Source organism: Coffea arabica, chromosome 1e (genome assembly GCF_036785885.1).
Source record: "Coffea arabica cultivar ET-39 chromosome 1e, Coffea Arabica ET-39 HiFi, whole genome shotgun sequence".
Classification (NCBI taxonomy): Eukaryota; Viridiplantae; Streptophyta; class Magnoliopsida; order Gentianales; family Rubiaceae; genus Coffea; species Coffea arabica.
The window spans coordinates 45155132-45179882 of NC_092311.1; the positions used below are offsets into that span (position 1 = coordinate 45155132).

At 32.7% G+C, this 24751-nt stretch overlaps 2 protein-coding genes across 2 annotated transcripts; both read left to right on the forward strand.

Annotated features, from left to right (window-relative positions):
• The first annotated feature begins 3014 nt into the window (after positions 1-3014).
• Positions 3015-5298, forward strand: LOC113689480 (cytochrome P450 94C1). The gene has a single exon (XM_027207253.2). The coding sequence runs from the start codon at positions 3236-3238 to the stop codon at positions 4760-4762; it is 1527 nt and encodes a 508-aa protein (XP_027063054.1). The 5' UTR covers positions 3015-3235; the 3' UTR covers positions 4763-5298.
• Positions 5299-12392: 7094 nt separating this feature from the next.
• LOC113690151 (histidine-containing phosphotransfer protein 2-like) lies at positions 12393-16312 on the forward strand. Its single transcript, XM_072072562.1, has 7 exons — positions 12393-12532; positions 14471-14539; positions 14619-14749; positions 14838-14906; positions 15540-15611; positions 15846-15918; positions 16062-16312. The coding sequence occupies exons 2-7, from the start codon at positions 14477-14479 to the stop codon at positions 16107-16109; spliced, it is 456 nt and encodes a 151-aa protein (XP_071928663.1). The 5' UTR covers positions 12393-12532; positions 14471-14476; the 3' UTR covers positions 16110-16312.
• Positions 16313-24751: the final 8439 nt, after the last annotated feature.

The following is a 24751-nucleotide window of genomic DNA, read 5'->3' on the forward strand; positions in this document are numbered from 1 at the left end:
ATTTGTAACAACAAGCTTCTTCATTTGGAAGTAATTGGTTTTTTTTTTTTTTTACTTCTCAAATCATGACAAATATTTTGGAATGGATTAAAATTAAAAAAAAAGTACGATGACAAATAAGATGGATGGGAAGGAGTATAAACAGCAAGTCTTGGTACCGGTTTATGCTTTGGTTTCATTGTTCCATCAGAATATGTAGATGAATAACATTGTCGTATAAATGTACGTAGGGGTTGGGTATTTCACACTGGATATTTGTTCAAAAGTGTAAGAGATTAAAACCATATTTGATAATCCAATTCAATATTTAAATTTAATGAATTTATATCTTGATATACTCAGACACGTTTGATAACCAAAATAAAAACATTTAAATTCATTAAATGGTATTGAATTTACTAGGTAAAATTTGCTCCAAAAAATTAATGTTAAGTTATTTACTTATTATTTAACGTGATATATACACAAATGTATCAAATTTAGTATTTAACAATTCACTAATTTAATGGATTCAGATTTTAGATTTTAATTTTATCAAATGCACCTTAAGAGTTAATCCCATCAGAAATCTCATCAAGAAAAAAAAAGAATCTCATCAGAAATAAAGAAAAGGTAAGACTTAGACAACGGTTAACTATTTTTGCCTTTTCTAGATCTCAAACCAAATGGCGGTTTTGACTAGCGTCAATCCCTTCCATATGTCCCCCTGCATTGTATCAAAGAATGATACGCTTTCGAACATGCATTTCATGCTAAGAATAGACCCACCAATTAGTACTGTATAATCTGCTGCAGATCCATGTTTTGACCAAATGCATTATGAAATGGGGGCTGAGATGTTAATCAGTATTTAGCTTTGAAGTTCAGTTCTTGACCTGATAAACGTACCTAGATTCTTCGTTTAAGAAACTTTCAATGTTTGAAGTTCTCCGCCAAATGCGAATTTTTCCACAGCATAATTAAGATTCAGCAAAGAGCTAGAAGGAGTCAAAACCGAAAAGTACCGCTTTCTTTGCGTTTGATCAACACATCATTATAATGTGAGACGTGCGCAGTCAATCATTTCACATCCCTACCTTGATAGCATTTGTCGCAAACTTTGATTAATTAGGGCAAACGTAAAAAAGAGTTCCTTTCATATTTACAAGAATTGACAAATTCATCATGGGCATGCACGTTGTCCCCACTTCAAGTTTACATTTTCTTTTTCTAAGTAGTAACATACATGCATAGTTATTAAACTTGCCCTGGAAAGGAACCCAACAGAAGGATCGAATTAATGGATCATTGGTTCAACCAATAGGTTACTGGTTTAACCGATGTGTATTAATTTAATATTTATAAATATAAATAATAATTTTAATATACATAACTATCTAATAAAATATTTTTAGATAGTAATTATTGTACTTAGAAAGATATATAATGAATATATAGATATTAATAGAATATTTAATTTCATTTATCATACTTTTACATAAATAAATAATATAGTCAAATATAAAATAAAATTGTGTCACTTGTTTTAAAAAAAAATATAGCATTATGTTTTCACTATTTTATTTTTAAAATAAAATAATTTTCTAACGACTCAAATATTTTTAGTTTGAAAGTTAAAAGGATTAATTGTATAATAAAAAAGTAAACAAGTTTTTTTAAAAAAATTTTAGTTATCAAACAAAACAAAACAAGTGGTAAAGTCTTATATATATTTAGATGGAGATCCAATGTATACATTTTGTCAAAAGTGTATATACATTTTGTTTCAAAAAATAAAGACCCACAATTGAAAAAAAAAATTAGGATCAATTGGAAAACTCGGCGGATTCCAGTTGAACTAACGGGTCAAATGGATTTAATCAGGTCTATATCTTATATGGTCAAACTAAATACCCGACTTGACCTAATGGCCAGGTCATCATCGGTTCGACTAATTCAACCATCAGGCCGAGCCGATTTAATTACTTTGCCTACATGAGGACTTGTTCTTCATACCCAAGCGCTTGAGAAGAATTACAAGGAATGCTAAAGCAAAACGTCATATCCCCATACATGCAAAATTCTGTGGCGAACACAGTATCACTTGATTAAATTAGCAAACATTTTACTAATAAACTTATTTAATATTGGACTGGTAGCGTAATTAAGTTCGAATCTTAACTTCTGCAGCTAAAATCGACTGCTAATGTGATAATTAACAAGTTCATTCGTGCATGGTTCTTCCAAGGTACAATTGTTTCAAAGATATTAAAATATAAAATTAAACAGGACTCTACTAAAAAAAATAACTTTAAAAAATTTAAAGCCAAAAACTCAATATAAACATATAATGTTAATGTGAACTTCTCTTTATCAATTTATGGATACGTTATTGCTCCCATTTGCCAAAGATCCTAACATTATTGGTGCAGCAACTTTGTCTTTAAACTACCATATATATATATATATATATATATATAATTCCAAAATACATTTAAGCACATAGAATAGGATGCTTTGTCAATTTTTTTACTAGAAATTAAACTAATAAGATACTTTATCTGCACAACCAACAGATTATCATCTAAACATATATAAAATGTTTTACAATCTTTGCCGACTTGCAAAGTAGAAACAAAATGGAGGATGCAAAACAACAAGAAAGTACCAAATAAAAAATAATTCTTTATCATTTTTCAGTTATTTGTAAATGTAAAGAGAATCAGAAATCCACTGGAGTGACGAAACAAAACAATATGTCAGCGAATAGGTTGAAAAAGACCAGATTACTAATTACTAGTATTATTATACAGATACGTGACATAGAGCACGTGATTGAATTGACTGCCGAAGTCGACAAATCGCCACCCCCCGTTAAAAAACGCTATTGTGACCCGGGACCCGCTTTTTAAATTCGGCACGCGTTTTTTATGCCAGTTGATCCGTCGAGCTCGTGTTCTTTACTTTTTGAGGTGAACTAGTTGACACTTGACAAGGTGCCAGTTGCAGTTCGCAGTAAACTTTTAAACTGGAAAATGTCTGAAATCAACTAACTGTCCCTAGTTGTCTCTTTGACTCCACTCGTAAGCCCATCCAACCTGCCCTATATATATACAAATATATATATGTGAATTGGAAACTGAAAGTTGAAACCATCCCATATATTTCCAGCATCAATCATCTACCTTCTTCTTGCTTATTCATTTTGCTCTCCATCATATATCTTCTCGTCTTTCTAATATTATTTTGGTCATATATGGCTTCTGTTGAATATACCTTTTGGTTGCAAGTTCTGCAAAAAGGGTTTGGATTCTTGTTCTTCGGTTTCACAATCTTGTTTTCATTTTTATCAGTTTTGGTCTATATCTTGAGATTGAAGCCATGGTGTAGCTGTGATTCGTGTAGAAGTTATTTGACTTCGAGCTGGTCGCATGAGTTTAACAATCTTTGCGATTGGTATTCTCATCTTCTACAGAAAAGCCCGACTGGGACAATTCATGTTCATGTTCTTAGCAACATCATCACTGCCAATCCCAAGAATGTTGAGTATATTATCAAGACACGGTTTGAGAATTTCCCAAAAGGGAAGCCTTTCTCTGCTCTTTTGGGTGATCTTTTGGGCCGTGGAATATTCAATGTTGACGGCGAATCGTGGAAGTTTCAACGCAAAATGGCCAGTTTGGAGCTGGGAAGTGTCTCAACAAGGTCATACGCGTTCCAGATTGTTGCAAATGAAATCCGGACAAGGCTTGTACCTCTCTTGTCATCAGTTGCAGGTAAAGAAGGCAAAGTTTTGGATTTGCAAGATGTGCTTAGGCGATTCTCCTTCGACACAATCTGCAAATTTTCATTCGGGATGGATCCTTCTTGTCTTGAGTCATCCCTCCCGGTTTCGGAATTGGCAAATGCATTTGATCTTGCTACACAATTATCAGCTGCGAGAGCAATCTCAGCTTCCCCCTTGATTTGGAAGCTGAAGAGGTTTCTCAATATAGGAAGCGAGAAGAAGCTCAAAGAAGCCCTTAAATTGGTGAATTCCCTCGCGGAGGGAGTCATCAAACAGAAGAGAAACATGGGTTTTTCTTCCCAGCAAGACCTCTTATCGCGATTCATGGGCAGCATTGAAGATGACAAGTATCTAAGAGACATCATAGTTAGCTTCCTTTTGGCGGGGCGAGACACGGTTGCTTCTGCCTTGACCTGTTTCTTTTGGTTACTGGCAAAGCATCCAGAGGTTAAACAAGCAATTCTTGACGAATCAAATCATATCATGGGTGAAAATATTTCAGCAGACAACCTCGCGAGCTTCGAGCAAATGCAGAAGATGCATTATTTGCAAGCAGCAATTTACGAGAGCATGAGGCTATATCCACCAGTTCAGTTTGATTCGAAGTATTGTCAAGAAGATGATGTTCTTCCTGATGGTACTTTTGTCAAGAAAGGCACAAAGGTGACTTATCACCCTTATGCAATGGGTAGAATGCAAAGCATTTGGGGTCCTGATTGCCTTGAATTCAAGCCAGAAAGATGGTTGCAAGATGGGAGATTCAAGCCAGAAAGTCCATTCAAGTATCCAGTTTTCCAAGGTGGCCTTAGGGTTTGTTTGGGCAAGGACATGGCCCTGGTGGAGATGAAAAGTATTGCTCTCTCATTAATCAGGCAATTTGAAATCCAAGTTAACGCCCCAACAAGTGATACACCTAGATTCATGCCAGGATTAACAGCCAGTGTTAGAGGTGGACTTCAAGTACAGATTCAAGAAAGAAGAACGAAATCCAGCTAGGCAGACCATCCTGTTCATCTGGTCCATTTTAGCCTCGTCAAGAAAATGATCGATGTTCAAATTAACGTGCCAACCATTAATCGGCTGAACATCTTGCAACACAAGTATCATATCACCCCCAAAGCAAAATCAAGATCTTTTTTTTTTTTTGGGGGGCATGAGATTTTCCTTGAAATGGAGATTGAAGGCCAAATTAATGCTCATTCTGGCCTTGAAGAAACCTCTGAATTTCACACCACAAAGACCAGAACACGAGTTGTAGATTTAGCAGGAGCAGATTTGTAACCAATAGACATGTTGACATGGACTAATATTTTACGTATTCTGCAATGGGTACAAAAAGAATATACTAGTATATAGTCTGTGCCATTGTGGATCTGGGCATGACTTGATCATTACCTATAAAAGAATGTTACAATATTGCGGGTTTCGTATTGGGTGACCTCATAATTCTTGTACACGTCTGAACAATTTATGTGGCACCTGCCTGGGTTGTGTGGTACAAATTTATCGAAGCCTATCATTTGTTTTTTTTTTTTTTTGTTTTTGGCCTTTTGGCTTTGTCATTTGTTTTTATGGAAATTGTCATCATGTATACATCAAACGAATTATGGTATGAGGACAAATGCCCATTATCTGTTTAACTGAATATAATAAAATTTGGTTGGAAGAATGCCCACAAATTGTCTATCCACCTGTCAGAGTTGGAAGAATATGATAAAATTTGGGATCATAATTCATGTGGGATGAAGATGCCATGTACTTATCTTGAGATTCTTGAAGATTTTGCTGCAAGGCAACCTTTGTTTATTTGGATTATTTAAACTTTATAGACTTGACTTAATGGTTTGAATTCCAATGGGTGACATTGTACAATGGACTGCCGCCTCCATTATTTAATTTCTAGAAGTAATTGCTATTTTGAATCCATTAAAAGAAAAAAAGTGACCTTCTCTTTGTTCGTCAATGAAAGTTAATTTAAGGTATTTGTGGTCATTGTATGGTATGCGTACAGACCCAATTATAAGTAACAATGGTTTGAAACTATTTGCACTATCTAAGATTTCACTTTTTTCAAATAAAGTGAGATCACTTTGTGTAGCTTCTTGGTTTACTATATATATATATATATATATATATATATATATATATATACTCAAAATTTTTAGTGAAGATGTAATAAAATTCAAGGGATAATTTCTGAAACCTCCGGTGAGGTTTTTGATAATTGTAACTACATCCCTTGAGATTTAAAAAATTACAGAAACCTCCTTTAGAAAGTATGTTTTGATAGCAAATGGTGATGTAAGCATATCCTATATTACCCCTATTTGATTTACACCATAAATTAAATGACAAAAGAAATCAAATATCAGCATTACTCGCTACGTAAAAAAATTTAAAGTAATTCTTTAAAGCAAAATTTAGGCGATGTTTCAAGACACCATTTTTAATGTTTGACTTCTTTTTTTTCTTTTTGCCAAGTAAGTTGTGAATTTGCTCCAAAAAAGTTCATCCTAGCTACTAGTTGGTTATTTATAAAACTAAGCAAGGAGTCCATTTAAATGACCTAGAAATTGAATATAATATATTAAGTGAGATGAGGTGAGAGTTTTTGGATAAGGAAATATTTGCAAAATATGATTTTTTTTTTCTTTACACCCACTTTTTACTTAGAATTCGCAGAGTTGTCAAGGCTATTATAGTCTTTTCATAACATTAAGGAAGGTAAGTATAGTTTTTCAAATCTCAAGGGGTAGCTGCAATTGTCAGAAACATAAGGGAAGTTTATCAAATTATCCCAAAATTCAAATGGTCCACTTTGGATCAACAATTCCCAACCACCAAAAATGGGGGCGGCCTGAAATTCACGAGGGTCGGCGTACAGACGATGTCGGTTGGTTTATGGGTATTCTTTAATAGAAGCATTCATGTGTCAACTTTCAACCTGTGAGCTTTGAGAATGGTGCTTGGCGGTGATGCAGTCGACAAGTCAACTGAAGATATTTAAGTGTTAATCATGAATAGGCTGAACTAACAAGTGCAATTAATGATAAAATAATCCACTTAAAAAAGGTGCATTACGCGCGTTAATGAGAATCATTGCTCTTAATCTAAATCAGAATTAAGAAAAGACAAAAACCATTTTTCCAAAAATAAAAAATAAAAATTCAATTTGGTATGCGAACAGAGGACTACTACTTCCCAGATCTCAAATTGAGCCCCAAAAAAATTTTTTTTGTTTCATTTGGCAATTGCAGAAAAAGCTAAACATAGAAGAAAATTAAAATTTTGAGAAAAGGGATTTATATTTAGGTAAATTTAAAAGTGACAAGGCTGATTTTTTTTTTTTTGGCTGTGAAGAGGAAAGGAAATCAAACCTTGGAAGGCATAAATGTATTTGCATCCCTAATTAATTCTCTCTGTATGCTTCAGACGTGATTAAATTAATGAGCCACGTGTGATTAACTAGCCTTCCTAGGTAGGACCTGTTGAGATTGAGTGGAATAGTTAGATTTACGACAAGAATAGAAATTGGTTTTAACTATTTATAGAGGTATGGTACAAAGGTTAATTGTTATTATTATTATTTTAACAATGGTTAATTGTCACTTTTGGTATCAAGTATTAGGGTCCTACTGGTGCAAAGATAACATACTTTTTTCACAATCATTGATTGATTTAGTAGTAGGGAGAAAAAAAAAAAAAAGGCTAAACACTTCCACAAGATTGATGCTTTGATTTGATCCAAGCATTTTACACAGTTGATAGCTTGAGCTTTCTTTTCACAAACCATGATTGGCAAATTTTATTCTTCACAAATAAATGAAATGCTGCCATATTAGCACAATGTTTTAGATTAGCATAATTTCTAAAACGGCATAATGTTCCTAAGAGGATGTACCAGGACTAGCTTAACAGTATTTTCTTTTCGTGGGAAAGCACATGTATGGAAGAAAAAGAAAGAAGAACAAAAGTTGCCATAAGTATGGGAAGAGGCAAATGACATTGGCAATTTACCATAGTCAAAATTTCAATAGTACATTAAAAATGAATAAAAATGGCAAGACAACCTATTTCAAATCAATTTTTGGTGGTATTTGATTTGAATTAAAAAGAGTAACTTTGTGTTTTATTAAAAAAATTATTGTAATATTAAACTTTTGAATTTTGGTAGACTTGTGAGATGACAAAGGATTGCGAAATTAGGGCTTATAATGAATTAAATCTAAAGGGGGACCGGTTGGGTCACCAAATTTGAGAAATCTGTATTTGGGCCATGAGGCCTCCCAAATTGGATCTTATTTCTTTGTACTGTGGGATTGTTAAACAGAACCAAAACACACTGGAGAATCAAGTAGGTCAATGGATAGGGTTTGAATTGGATCATTTTGATACAAATTTAAACCTATTAAATTTAGTTAGATCCAGATCCAGATTCGAACCTTTATGGGTCTGAAAAAATAATTCTAGTCTTAGACCCTCGTAGATCTAAGTATCCAATGGATATCCATTGTATTTTTCTAAACGTATTAAAGTAAAAATATTTTAAAAAATATAGAGTTGAAAAAATAACATGAATACCATTCAAGTTTTATTTTCAAATAATAAATTTAATATTTAAAAAGTTGAATGCAATATTATGAACTTAAAAAAGAATTATGATCGACCACTTCTATTTATTTTTAAAACTTTAACTGTATCCACGTCCAATCTTTCATTTATTGCCTTTACTTTTTCTCCTTTTCTTAAAAAAATTTATACCAATTATAATGACAATTAAAATTAGTTAGAAAAAAGAAAACAATCATAAAGTGTTGCTGCATTCGATCCAACAGTCATAGAATATTAACCTATTTTATAAATTTACTAATATACATAAATGCATACATATATATATATATATATATATCTATATGTGTGTGTGTGTATATATACACACACACACATCCATACATACATATACACATGAGTCTGAATAGAGACTAATATGGAATTGGATCTTGGTATGAATTATAGAAAATTAAACCCTACCCAAACCCATAATTTTCTTACGGGGTTTGAGTCTGAGTAGAGCTTAGGTTTGAAAATTCAAATCTAAACCTTATTCAAGTATACTAGGTTTGGGTTAGATTTGGGTAAAATTTGACGTATATATTGACATGCCTAAACTCACAAGTTGCATAGATTTCAAATTGATCCATGGCCTATTTTCAGACAAATGTTTACATTTTTTCTTGAAACAGTAAGTTGACAAATGTCAAACGCACCATTTTGTATATTTCTTAGTTTGGATGATCACTAATTCCCCTAGCCCTCTTGCCACAAACACCATACAAGACCAAACAAGGTCCAATTTATTCAAAATTTATACTAAAAAAGAAAAAAAAGAAGTTGTCAATAAAATTGAGCTAAAATTCTCTATCCCTGCAAGTTTCAACTTGTTCCTCTGTGACTTCAATCTCCTGATTTCTGGGAATGGCATTTTAGATACATACAAATAAGCGCATTAAATTCAAATGATACAAGAAGAGATACACAGAAAAATAAGCACCCACACACACACATTTGGACATCCAACATTTTCCTTGCTCTATCTCGACATTTTTTTTTTGTTTTTTTGCCTGTATTTAGAAGAATATGGTAGATGATATAGAAGAATCGACTCTCATTCTTTACTCAGTTGAATAAACAATTGAACTCCATTTTTCCGTTCTTCAGTTCACATATTTGAAAAGGTAACAATCAATAATTACAAACTGAAAAGATAAATCCATAAATCCGTCAACACAGTTTCTTCTCCTCCCCCATCCTTCCCCCCCAAAAGAACGCTGAAACATTTCCATTCGAGTTTGCTTCACAAGCATGAATTCCTATTTATGTATTTAGGTACATGAATATTATAGAGAGAGTAAAAATCTTTTCTGGGAAGGTGTCAAAAACTAATCTTTAAGAGCTCAAGTATCATCAATAGCCAGTAAAAATGTCAAAATACTAGACATTCATCGTGCACTTTTTTTGCAAATTTATCCAAAACTAAACCCAAATAAATATATAATTAACGAAACAATAAAATCATTATTTTCTTAGCATAATAGATTTTATTAGAAAAATCCACTTAAAATGAGTCTCTATGGGATACTTTTTATCTAATTGTAGGCTCCAACAAACTATTATTATTATTTTTTTGGATGGACACTCCAAAAAAATTTAAGTGGATTAAGAAAACAAATGCATACATAAAAACGATGATAAAGATAAAGCCTTTCAAAAGGGCATTGTGATGAATTTGAGCGCCACTTAACTTAGCTAAATTGGGTTTTGATACCACCAAATCTCACCTAAACATTCTTACCCCTAAATCTCACCCTAGTTCTTATTAATGAGACATTGGGTAAAGTATAAAGATTGGATAGTGAAATTAGATTCACTAAAGTATACAGTGAGAGTGCCAATAACAACATTAACTAAAGAAAATTCGAAAAATGGAAGTAGGAAGATTCCAAATTTCTGAAAAGAAAAAAGTTTTAGAAAATTTATAAATGAAGCTTGGAATATACTATTCACAAATTATTAGAAAATTAATATTACAGAAGAAAACACGAAATTACTCTTATGTAAACATACTGGCACTCATCATTTGAATATACACATTTGCACCTATATCGATTTAGATGTACATATTTGAATATTTGTATATGTTCAGCCAAGTGTACATTTTTTATTCTATTCGTTATCTGATAAGTGCACATTGTATGATCGGTAGTTTGTTCATTTAATGGTCTAGTCATTTAGTAGTAAATTTACTAGTTATTATCAGTAAAGTAAATGGTACCCCATTCACAAATTAACCAAAATTTTCACATTACTTATGAATTTTGAATCTTTTTACTTCCATTTTTTTAAAAAAATTTTCCCTACTAACTATTAGACAACCTTTTTTTATACGTATAGGTTTGAACTGATTTTGTGACAGATTCTGCTTCATTCATGTTATCACTACCATGCTTGCCAGTTTGAAAGTTTCTTCGATTCCATATACCAAAATATCTTTGGCAAAAGTTTCAAGCATACCATATGGGAAATCCATGTCTTTTGGTACAAAGACATTTATTTTCTATCTATACTCCTTTTTTCTTATTTTGATCATGTATAGTAAGTGACTTTTTACAACTTATTACCATTTTCATTTCTTGTCACTAATGTTCCATGTTATGTAACTATTTCTTGTCACTTATATGTGAAACACTTATGAGTTTAGTTGGCTGAATGTTTGAGCGTCTTCCTTAACTTGTTTCATGGAAATTTCAGGAGTGCTACAGCATTAATGAGTATGAAGAGTGCCTTTTGCAGGCTTCAATAGAAGCTTGAGAATTTTTTAGGGGTATACGATAAATCCAGTTCAACTGACAAACTACTGCGCCATGATCAATCACTTGATATTTCTTCGACCATGTTGCTATTTCTATGTTTTTTTTTCCGATTATACCTCATTATCAAATATAAACATATTGCGAGAAGTTACTCTTATTCTTATGACATAGTTTGTCTACGGTTAAAGTGTGTTGCATAGAGTAAAAAATGTTACACTATTTACGAACAGTTAATTTGATAACTGTCCCTACCCCGTCCCATTTCACATAATGGACACATTACGCTTTAAAAAAAAGGTGAAATTCTTTTAGTTAGAATAACTCAAAGTAAAATATGTCAAATCTGACCTTATATACTTGGCGTAAAGATCGATGAAAATATAGCTTTTGAAGGATGTTGAATTTTGCCTTTGAAGCTCTGATCCATATATTTCCACCAAGAGCTTATTTGGTAAAATGACAAAGCAAATTTTGAAATCTGAAAACTAAATTTTGATTGTTGAGAGTTTAATTTTTCAAGTGAAAACAAACTTTCATATTGTTCAATGAAGGTGAATCTGAGCTTTAATTGATATATCTCAATTAACAGGCATATTGATTGATGCATCTAAGTCCTTCAGCATGATACGATTTGAGCTAAAGAAATTTCATTTTATGTTTATTCTTTTCTTTCAACCATCCTCTTAAATTTTCTCAATGTTACATTGACATTGTGCCGTTTATGTTCAGTTTTTCCTATGTATTTTCATCTTAGCCTTACAACTATTAATTGTAGAAGCTATATTGATAACTCTTAGTGATAAATTTGTGCTTAATTTGAGTAATCAACAAAAAGTTGACTATAGAAGCTCCTTATCTATTTAGTTTCATCACTAACTAATACATGCATTAAACTGCTAAACTTACCATCTTGTTTAGTATTCAGGTACCATGTGGACCAATCAAACAAATGCAATCCATTTTCTAGTGCATTAAGCCATATAGTAAGCACATCAGCCAGGCCTGAAAATTGGAGATCTTATCAGCAAAGTTTGATGTATATCAATCTTAACTCAGGATCCACATCATGATTAGTTTTTTTTCTTTCTTTCTTCTTTCTGTTTGTTTTTTGGTAAGTGCCATGTAAAGAGTTATTACTACATGCATGCAGTTGTAGACCATCCATATATATTTTGTCTGCATTCGTGCCTATTTTTAACGTTAACAAGCTTAATAGACACCTTCTTGTTTTGCTAGAAAAAAACACATTGAGAAGAATAGACACGCAACTCTCTTCAGTTTCTTTTCATTAGTGTATGTTGCTCCAGTCGGTGCTTACTTAAGCCTGCCCCTGCCCCTCTCTTCAGTCAAACACAGATCAGTAGGTGAAATTCAAGGGCTGAGAACTTCAATTGAGGTGAGAAACTCACTTAAAACCTCAATCAAATTGTTGAAATGGTGATTCTCTTGATGCTAGATACATTCTTTCTTTTTCATTGATGAGCAAGAAATTTGTTTCTTCTGTTTAGGTTAAGAATGATTTTTATGGTTTGGCTACCCTAGAGATTTTTGGAAGAAATGCTCTCTTTGCTTTAGTTGATCTTTCTGTTTCAATTTTTATTTTGGGGTATTACTGTAGGCATGTGGATGCATCCTCTAATTTCTATAAATTTTAATCTTTTCCCAATATTTTCTAATTTCTAATCAATCACGCATGTTAATACATCCTTTAAATCCAATTGATTTTAATCTTTTCCCAAAATTTCCCAATTTCTAATCAATGCTAAAGAAGAAAGTAAAAGCTGAATTGATCTTGTATTTCATAGGCATGTTGCTGTTAATCAGAATCGTTTATCCTTCAAAATTATTTTTGGATTGAGAAACAGTGTTTGCCCCAACATTTTTCTTATATATGTATGAGATCTTTGGTTGGTCATATGTGCTTTTCAATTTGACGTGGCAAAGTATTATTCATTCTATGGATGTTGTTTTTCTAGCCAGAAAGATTCATATATTTAACAGTTTTGGGTATGTTTTGTTAGCTGTTCAATTCATAATCTTCCTCCCTTGATGTATTTATTCCCATTTCTCGCTTGCTTTTTAGTGATATAAATCATTTTTGAGTTTGCAAACAAAGTCATTTCAACAACGTATGACAATTTCCTGTCTAGTTCTTTTTTACCAGATTTAATTGACGGTGCGCAATAAGGGTGGCAATGAGGCGGGTTGGGGCGGGGGACGCCTCCCGCACCCCCGCCCCGTTGCCCATTAATTTCCCCCGCCCCCGCCCCGTCCCCTGCCCCCGGCTTCCCCCGCGGGGGCACCCGTGGGATTAAAAAAATTTTATTATATAATTTCATTATAATTAAATTTTAGTAAATAATCAAGTATTAAAATATCAACACATCATCAAATTATTATTCATTGTAACTTCAAAATTGAAACTCATAAAAATAATTAAATAAAAATTATTTGAATACAATCTAATATGATAAAACAAATATAACTAAAATAATCAAGTTTTTACTTTTGATACAAATACAATCACTAAATTATTATTGTGTTTTTTTTTAGAAAAAAATGTTATTGTATTAAGTGTAGTTAGGAATTTAATATAAATGTATTAATAAATTAAGTATAAATAATTAATAATTTTTATTAATAGACATGTATAATTAGTAGTATAATTGATAATAACAATTATATTACATATACTAATATATATTAAATGATACATATAACTAATAATATCATTATTATAAATTTATAACTAATTAAATTAAATATTATATATATAATTATGTACATATATATATCTTTATTTTTTTAAAACGGATGGCAGGGTCCCCCCACCCCTCGCCCCGTTTCTAAGTTTTTTCCTGCCCCAATTGCCCCCCGCGAGCCCCCGCCCCCATTACCGTCCTTAGTGCTCAACAAGATATGCCTTATGCAAAGTTTCTGTTTATGGTTCACAGCAATTATAGAGTTATTTAAAGAATTTCGATTTGCTTGTTTCACACTATTAATTGAATCAACAATTTTGGTGTATTTTCCTATTCTATTACTATATATATGTTTAGATTCAATGTGCCCATAAATCTCATAAATGCTAAGAATTTACAGGTAACAGTGAAGATATCATATCCATGTAGTCTTTATAGATATTTTTTAAAATGTAAATGTCTAAAAAATGACAGAATAACTTTTGTTCAAAAACAATGAATTTTAAGGTCAAAGCTTATCATAGACACCTTCACGCTTGTGTTAAATCCTGAATGACTGTGATTAACAATATCTACCATAAATCACATATTTATGATTTCTTTTTTCTCATTCTCTGCAATTGCTTTCCCAGCTAGCCATGAATTTCAAAAGGATAAATGAAGGGTTTCGACATGGCCAACTCCTTCAAATGATTGATGAGGTATAAGTTTAAAGAATCTTTCATACTTCATGCAGTGATGAACCAAAGTTAATTCCTTGTTTTCATTTTTTATTTTCAGGGTTACATAAACCTTGACTTTTGTGGGATTATGCGCGATGCATCAGCAACTGATCCTTCTTCTGTTGTGCAAATAATCCATATTTACTGTGCTGAAATGGAATCCCTGCTATTTCGACTTAACAGAATGACGTAATGCTTAAACCTTGACATTAAGTACTTGAATTTATTTGTTTTTTATTCAACTATATATGTTGCCTCATTGATTTTTTTCCCCCAGTAAGGATGGTTCTGCTGATTTAGCTGTGGTGACTGAACTATCTCGCACTGCAAAACTGAAAAGCGAAAGGTAACTTATCTTCTTCAGTGGTATATTCAGTTGTTGATGAAACCTATTTAATGATTATAGAAATTGTAACTAAAAGTTTTGTTGGTGAACTTAACTTTTAGTCATATATGTATAATGCTAAAATGACACCCAAAAAAAAGGACAAAAACAATCTCTAATATAATCTAAAACTATATTATCACAAGGGTTTTCAAATTTTATACTTGTATGCTGAGACGATTAATTTATCAATATCATTTTGTTGTTTTATCCGCGTGTAGGTTTGGTTATATGTTAGGTTCATGAGTAAAAAGATTATGTCCCACATTAGTTCGAGAGATGAAAAAAAAGTGGTTAATATATAAGTAAGAATTCAAAACCTAATAGCTTAATCTTTTAGGTCAGAGTTGATGGACTCTCTCGAGATGTTTCTCCCTAGTATTATAAACTAAGTCTCTATACGCATTTTAGACTGAAATTGGAACTCAAATGGAGTAAAACAATTAATTGCACAAGATTATGTGATAGAGCAAATGCACTAAGTTCCTCTCTAGTCTCTTCAAAGGAACGCCCACGCGCACACACAGATATGTATATACAATGATCACGGTTTCAAAACCTGTTATTTATTCATTTATTCTTTTGAGTATACAGAATTGGTGCTGAGCGTGTGCTGCTTGAATGCTCGAACCTCGTTCAAGCTTGTGAGAACAAGGACATAGATAAGTGAGAAATTCCCCCTTTATCCATGTTAAAAGTTGATATATTTCAATAGCTAAGGTTTCCATTAAGTGAATATTCAGAACCTATTCTTACCTTATTATTGAGTCTTTGTCAAGCTAGTACATTTGAATTCAAATGTTTTAAAGAGAAACCCTATCTCAATTGTTAGCTTTAGCTCAGATAGATGTTATTGATAACAATAGTTATTGTACTTCTATTGATACTACCTTTTCTTAGCATCCATGAGGCCTTGTTTTATGTGAAGAATGAGTTCAAGTACACAAAGACCAAATTGTTAGATTTTGCCAAGGTAAAAAACCATTATCAATTTTGTCAACTTAAACTTCGTTTCTTGGTATATAATGCTACACTTCAAAACTTACGATTTATGCCTGTTAAGTTAACTGCCCAACTACTTACTTCGCATATTCAATCTTTCCGTGGCATTTGCAGCTGCAGAAACGAATTGTCAACCTGGAAAATGAGGAGAAGAAAAAATGATCTCGATCCCAGCTTATGATGCTTTTTTGCAGCTACAGTTTCTGGTGGTGTGTCTCTTATTTGGTCATGATGGACCCTAATAGGAGTTAGACACCTGCTCAACGCCGCAAAGATTTTCACTATACATTTCTTAATCAGAACAAGGCATGCATGCATGGAAACAATGGTAAAGGACGTACGGCCAAGATCGGAACCTCAGAAAATCCAATGCCTTTTGTTCTTCTTGGCATCTGTGATTTTGGCGCGAATCTCTTTAATTCTTAATGGGAAAGAGGTTGAGAAATTTTAATTCTAGACTTGCAATTGCTTGTTTATACTTTTCCCATAATGGACTCAGCAGCCAGTTGGTTCGACCTGTGCATTTTCTCCGACCAAAAGCTCTAGAGATGGTGCTAAATTCAACTTCTTGGAGAGAACTCGTGAAGACTTCTTTTATCAAATTGAACGAGGGTTGATGAGATATATCGATCTAGCACAAGTCAAATATTGGAGCTTCTAATATTTTGCTCGTACGCTAACTGGATTGTCGGCTATAATTTTTTGCATTAGAATCGGAAGAATGAAAAGATTTCACGAAATTTCTCTAGGATACGCTTCTAATGGCACATCGCTTCGCTTTCCCTTCAATTCATACATGACATGGGATTCCATTAATCCTTACTGTAGTCTGGTCTGAAGACTGAAAAGCTGATCCTGTTCATGATAAATTACAAACAGTCAAGTTTTAGTCTTTATTCCACCTATATAGTCTGTAACTTTTGAATTGGGGTTACTTGATCCCGTGTACTTGGATTGAAATGTGCGTCCATGATTAGTTATTACGTTGAAAAAAGCTTGCCTGTCATGTAGAAAAGTATGAAAAAGTACTATATCCTGTATTGCATCCATATCCAATGCAAGATAATTAACATTTGCTCCAAGCATTTCACGCAGCTGATAGCTTGAGCTTTCTTTTTCACAGACTATGATTGGCACAATTTATTCTTCGCAAGAATCACAAATTAATAAAATTCTATTATATTAGTAGCATAATGTTTCGATGAGGGCATGATTTTCAAAAAAATAAATAAATAAATAAATAAAGGTTTTCTGTCAGGGCATAATGCTCCTAAGAACATGTAACAGGACTAGCTTAACATTCTTTTCATTTCGTGGGAAAACAGATGTATGGAAGAAAAAGAAAAACAAAGGGGGACTTATAAGGATTGATTTTGGTGGTATTTGATTTGAATTAAAAAGGGGGGACTAATTAGTTTTCTATGAAAAATTATTGTAATATTAAAATTTTGAATTTTAACAAACCCATCGAAAAATTGGGACTTATAACGAATTAAATCAAGGGGGGACTAATTGGGCCACCAATCATATTTGGGCCATGAGGCCTCCCAAATTGTGCGCCGATGATGACCAAACAAAGTCTGGCTCTCTATTGAAGGACCCGTTTGTGAATCTTCAGAAATAAGGCCTTGGAAACTTGCTTTTCCTCACCACTTTGCGCTCCAATTAGATGTGAAAACTTGTTCTACACCAAACTTCCCCACTGGAAAAGAACTCATCCTCGAGTTTCATGGAGAAGCTTGACGGATGAACCATGAGACAAAACAGCCAAGACCCTTCAGCGGATCTTGTAAGGACAATACTTGCGATGAAATCTGAGCAATTCGTACTAGAAATATAGAGGATTTAGTTTTCATAATTAATTTTCCTTGAAAGTAACACATAAGAATTCATTTGAATTCAACACTTTTTGACTTTTCATTTGGTACATGTACCAATATTAACATGAAAAACATGAATTTAGTACTTCAAGTGCATGAATTAATAGTTCCATAAATGAACTAACAAATTATGAGAAAATACATGAATGGTACTAATGAATCTTGTAGAGAGATGAATGTTCTTATGTATCGTGGAAAGATATATGGGTATCCACATTTATCATTTCATTAATTTCACTACAAATCAACAATTTTGGTGTATTTTCCGATTCTATATATATGTTTAGATTCGATGTTACCATAAATCTCATAAATGCTAAGAATTTTTTACAGGTAACAGTGAAGATATCATATCCAAATAGTTTTTGTAGATGTAAATGTCTTTTTTTTTTGGTATTTGTAAATGTCTAAAAAATGATGGCATAACTTTTATTCAAAAATACTGAATTTGAAGGACACAGCCTATCACAGACACCTTAATGCTTGTGTTACATTCTACATAGATTATTAAGTCTTGAATGGCTATATGATTAGCAATATCTACCGACACTCCCGTACTGACATACTTATGATTTTTTTTCATTCTCTTCAATTGCTTTCCTATAGCTAGTCATGAATTTGAAAAGGATACTTGAAGGGTATTGATATGGCCAACTTCTCTAGCTGATTGATGAGGTTTAAGTTTAAATAATCTTTTGTACATTATACAGTGATGAACCAAAGTTAATTCCTTCTTTGAATTTTTTATTTTCAAAAATACACAAACCTTGACTTTTGTGGGACTATGTGTGATGCATTAGCAACAAATTCTTCCTTTGTCGTGCAAAAAATCAACGTTTACTGCACTGAAATGGAATCCCTGCCATTTTGGCATAACAAGATGATTTAGTGCTTAAACCTTGACATTATTTACTTGAATTTATTTGTTTTTATTCAACTATGTTGCCTCATTGTTTCTTTTTCAGTTTTTTCCCTACAGTGTAGAAGGTTATATTGATTTTGCTGTGATGAATAAACTATCTTGCACTGCAAAACTAAAAAGCAAAAGATAACTTATCTCCTTCAATGATATATTCAGTTATTGATGAAACCTTTTTAATAATTATAGAAAGAGTAAATCTTATATGCACTGATAGTGTATATATTATCACGATTGGATGCACGACACATATGCAAAATTTGGGGTTCAAATTCAAATTTGAATTATGTGTCATGCATTTAATGGTGAAAATGTATACAATGTCAGTGTTTAGAAGATTAATCCTTATAGAAAGAGTTATAGAAATGGTAACTAAAAGTTTGAACTTAACTTGTAGTTATGTACATATAATGCCAAAATGACACTAGAATAAAAGGGCTAGAACAATCTCCAAATTAATCTAAAGCAACATTATCACAAGTGTTTTCAAATTTTATACCTGTATGCTAGATAATTAATTTGTCAAAATCATTATGTTGTTTTATACATATGTATATTTGGTTATAAACGAAATCTCAATATGCATTTTAGACAGAAATTGGAACTCAAATGGAGTAAAACAATTGATTGCACAGGATCATGTAACACAGCGAATGCACTAAGTTCCTCTCTAGTCTCTCAACACACAGATACATACATAAATACATACATATATACATCTATACATATACATATATATATATATATAACGATCATGGCTTCAAAATCTTTTATTTATTTATTTATTTTAACTGTACAAAATTGGAGCAGAACGCGTGCTGCTTGAATGCTCAAACCTCGTTCAAGCTTGTGAGAACAGGAACATAGATAAATAAGAAATTCCTCCTTTATCCATGTTAATAGTTGTTCAATTTCTATAGCTAAGGTTTGTATTAACTGAATAGTCAGAATCCAATATGACCTTATTCTTGATTTTTTTGTCAAGCAAGAGTACAGGAGTTCAAATATTTTAAAGAGAAACGCTATCTCAATTGTTAGGTTTAGCTCTAGGAAACACGAAATTTCTCTAGGATACGCTTCTACTAGTACATGGCTTCACTTTCCGGACGTTCATACATGACATGGGATTCCATCCCTTAATGTAGCCTGTACTTTGGTTAAAAATGAATTGAAGACAATGCAGTGAAAATGACTAAGTAAAAGCCAATGTGTATCTGAGGAATAAATTTCAGAGTCAAGTTTTACTTTTTATTCCGCCTGTATAGTCTGTAACTTTTCAATTGGGGCTACTTGATCCCGTCTACTTGGATTTGAAATGTGTGTTCATGATTATTTACTATGATTATTTTGAGAAAAAAAAAATCTGCCTGTCATGTGGAAAAGTATGAAAATGTATATCCTGTATTTCATCAACATCCTATACAAGAGAATATTTTTCCATCTTTGATCAACCAAATAAATATAAAACTACAAATTCTCAGAAAAAAAAGAAAAACAAAGATGTACAAGTTTGCAATGTTTATAAACTTGCACAAATCTTGAATCCATCAAGTCAACCATCCAAGAAATGGATGACAAAGTTAACGACCTATGTATTCACGCACGGGCAACCCACCGGGGAATTCAAGAACTACTGCAATCCTGCGACCATTGGCAAATCGGCCACTATTATAAGGGCCTCCAAAGTAGCCTGTAGAAATAGTTGTTGTAGCTGGCCTGGGAGCTGGTACGTCCTCCAAATTGCTATAACTAGGATCTCCAAAGTAGCCTGCAGAAGAAATTGTTAAAGGGGTAGCCGCCCTCGGAGCTGGCGTGTCCTCCAAATCGGTATTAGGACCTCCAAGGCCTGCGGAAGTAGTTGTTAACGTTGTAGCTGCCCAACCGGGAGGTGGGGTGTCCTCCGGATCGACATGATGCACTTGAATAGGAGACATTTTCCTCCTCAGCCTTTGAAGAATGCTGACTATAGAACCCTTTGTGAATAGAAAGCATCCCTTCATGCAATACCAAAGGAGGATCAAGTAGCCCGGTCCAAATACAAGTATAGCCAGCATAGTCACTGCATCCAGTCCGGCCATTACCTTCCTCGATCTCAAAGATCTCAAAGTCCGGCCATTACGTTAATGAAGCTTACAAGTGTTTGTCGATACATTATATGAATGGGAGATCTAGTTGCTACAAGTTGGCTAATACTTTATTTCAACTAGGTTTGGAAAAATAAGAATAGAAGAGTCAAGAAATTAATTTTGAAGTTGACTTAGGAAAATGAGTTTCAACTCATTAGGCAACTTCCTAACTTGTTCCTTTCTTTCTTTTTCTTGTTTGGTAATTAAAAGGAAAAAAATAAAATTCAATGCACCGACTACTGATAATTAACCTAGTTTTGGACATCCGGAGAAGGGATTACATGATACCCAAGTGGGCAAATCAAGGAACAGAGTTAAAATCGGACCAGCCTCTAAAAAGAGAGAGTCAATGCCAGGCAAGAAGTGAGACTACACCACATATATATGCAGATGTCCGATTTCTCATGGTAGTCTTTCTCTATAATGGCTAGGTGGGCTTGGTAGGGATGTGCACTGTGTTTTAAAACTCGGCCGGACCGGCCGGTTCGACCGATCGAGCCGAGAACCGGTCAAGTGTCCGGTCTGAGTCATGCTTAAAAATCGGGTAAGTAAAAATCCGGTCAAAAATCGGGTTTGACCGAAAAAAACCGGATTTTTTCGGTTCAAACAGCATTTAAAAAAAAATTTCAAACTTTTTTAATATTATGTTTTGATCCCTAGATTGTTAAAAATTATTAATATACCTCAAATATTTTCATACTTTATCAATATTTTCTTAAAGTTTGGTATTATTTTTCAATTAAGTCCATAATTTTAATTCTAAACTTTTTAATGCTCATTAAATAATATAAATTGTTACTTGATTATTCTAATTTCTTTGTATTTTCTTATTAAATATATTTAAAACATCAAATATATATATGAATATACATTTATTAATATTTACATGTTATTAGGTATTTTACATATAATATTTTAATTTTTAAATAATTTTTATTTATGACGTCATCCGGTTCAACCCCTATCGAATCCGGTTGAATCCATTGACCCCTGACCCCTGAGTTTGACCGAGTCGATACCCGATCCGGTTCTGAAAACATAGGGTGTACAGGCTTAACCTAGCGATTCGAAAAATTCTGTGATCTGACCCAAATCCGATCCGAATTAGCGGATATTCAATTCGTCGAATCATATGTGAATCGGATCAAATTCAGATCAAGAAATTATATGGATTGAATTTAGATATCATTTTTTGTCATTTGCAGATATCCGATCCAATTTGCATAGCTTTTTTTTTAAAGAATTTTTTCATACATTAAATCCACTAATTTATAATAGTTTTATCTCTTGTTTCTTATTTTTATATCTATGTCCTTTTTCACAATAGACTTTCTTTGTATATGGTGTTAAGTTTTTAAACATATTATTATATAATTTGTTGATAAAAAATTATAGATGAAAGAATGAATCTTACTCGTTTGAATCAAAATAAGAAAAAAAAATACGAAAGCTACTTTATATTGCAACGAAAAAAGATTAATTTCAACTAAAAACTCTTCTTTTTTTTTTACTAAAACTCATATTCAAGTACAACAAATCACTTATAGGATATTTTTTGAAACTTGAATACATTTAAATTTCATTTTATCTTTGGAATTTATAATTTTTTAAAGGAATTTTTAAAATTAGATACGAATAGGATATCCGATTGATTCGATCCGCATAATGTAGATATCCGAATATCCAAATATCTGCATTATGTATATCTGAATACGGAACACAAAGTGACTAATCCGATTTTTTTGCAAGTTGGGTCAACATTATCCGACCCATGAACACCCCTAGGGTTTGGTAGTTCTCTAAAATTATCGATGATCAGACTGTATTGGTTCATTTTTAAAATATGTTTCTGAAAAACTCAATTGACTTAATATTAAAAGCTAAAGGATTAAGTTAAATTTAAATGTAATAGGAGTATATCAGTTACTAAATGACAAATTTTCCTCCAATTACCTCGTCCTATTATAGAAACACGTTTTCACGTGACATTTTGTTACAATTTACCTCGAGAAAAGCAACATTTCACGATACACAAAAATATGACACAAAAAAAAAAAACCAATTAGAACATATTCGTATTAATTGATGATATCAATATTCCATATGCAAGATATCACCGTTCCACCTTCACATTTCATTCCTGAAAAATGATTTTCTACAATTAATTCCAAACTAGAACCAAAACATAATCAACAACTTTTCTAAACTTACATACACGAATGGAAAATATTCTAACTAAGAACTATTCATGTTCGCACAGGCTTTCCAATAACCACCGCTAAAGTCCAAATTAACCGCCGTTGAGGTAGCTAAGCCAGCAAGAATTCCCACCTTTTGCCGCCACTCTACCTGTAGCTGGCCGCCTGATCAAGTGTTATTTGGTGCATCTTCGGCCGGGATAGCAACTATATGCACCGGTCCATTTGTTTCCGGCGGGGTGTCGCTCATTTGGACATGATGCACCCGAGCAGGAGTAAAACACTTCTTCAATGCCGCAGCAGTTTTTAGTATACAGTTCTTGATCAGAACATAGCATACAATGAAACATAAACAGAGGACGAACAAGATCAGAAGTCCTGTACTTAAAAATACTGCCGTAAGAATCACTGCGCGGCTAGGCTTTTTCCCTGGTACAAACCCCGAAGCTTCTGACATAGTGCTAAACTGAACTTCTTCAAGACTTCTTCTGAAAGAACACAACTCGTGAAGGTTTGGTTTAACAAACAAGAGTAGTTGCTTAATATAGCATAATTAAAAGGGTTGGTGGCTCTGATTTGGCAATTTCGTTTAACATACTTGTTTGAAAATGATGTTTTTAGAAGTAAAAGAATGAAAAAGAATTTTTTAGGGTGACTTCAGGAAACACGAAGTCGCTCGAGGATACGCTTCTAGTAGCTCAAAACTTGACTTTCATTGTATATATGACACGGCATACCTCCTTTGGATTAAAATAATTTGATGAATGATTTGAAATTCACTCAAATCACTCTAATATTTTAGATTGTTTAATAGGCATTTAGATTTATAATCCATCAATTATCAAAATATATTTTAATTATTAAAGTAATTGATGATTTACAAATTTAAATACCTTTTAAGTAATTTAAATAACTAGAGAAATTGAAGAAATTTTTTTTTTTTCAAATCTCTCAATCCAAACGGAATCTAATTTAATTCTAGTTTGATATTGGCGAACATAATCTAGCTATAGTTTGGTGAATATAGAATAAAAGCGGGGGCAAACTCCAATTTATCCCCCTGTGATTTAGTATTTTTTTACATAACCTCCTATGGTTTCAAAAACTATACATAACCCCCTTATGGTTTGGATTAAAGTGTCAAAGTGACGGAAATGATCATTCGTAACGGAGTCATCTAAAATGTCAAAAATATCCTTATATAAAGTTGAAAATTATTTATTAACCAAGAGGGGTTATGTATATATTTTGAAAACTATAAGAAGATTATATGGTAAAACATAAAAATCATATGGGGTTAGTGTGTCATATATTTATAAGGGTAATTTTGACATTTTCAAAAGTTCCGTTACGAATAACTATTTTCGTTACTTTGACACTTTAATCCAAATCATAAGGGGGTTATGTATAACTTTTAAAACCATATAGGGGTAAGGTAAAAAAACACTAAATCACAGGGGGGTAAAATATAATTTGCCCTAAAAGCGGTGCCGCGAAAGCGTCTAAATGAAAATTCATATGTATTTGAGAAATAATTAAATGGATTAGTTTTTAGTTTTTCTTCCACCTTGTCCGTGACTTTCGGGTTCGAAACTCTGTCAACTCTAATAATTGGGTTAAAACTCGTCAAACTCGCCTCAATTTTGTCAAATGGACGATTTCCAGCAAATTTCACACTAAT

What these genes read in the sequence shown, in the direction of transcription:
- LOC113689480 (XM_027207253.2), top strand. Translation starts at nt 3,236, where the DNA reads ATGGCTTCTGTTGAATATACCTTTTGGTTGCAAGTTCTGCAAAAAGGG.
- LOC113690151 (XM_072072562.1), top strand. Translation starts at nt 14,477, where the DNA reads ATGAATTTCAAAAGGATAAATGAAGGGTTTCGACATGGCCAACTCCTT. An exon ending in TCCTTCAAATGATTGATGAG is followed by an intron (nt 14,540 to 14,618) that starts GTATAAGTTTAA and finishes TTTTATTTTCAG; the next exon opens with GGTTACATAAACCTTGACTT. An exon ending in GCAAAACTGAAAAGCGAAAG is followed by an intron (nt 14,907 to 15,539) that starts GTAACTTATCTT and finishes TTGAGTATACAG; the next exon opens with AATTGGTGCTGAGCGTGTGC.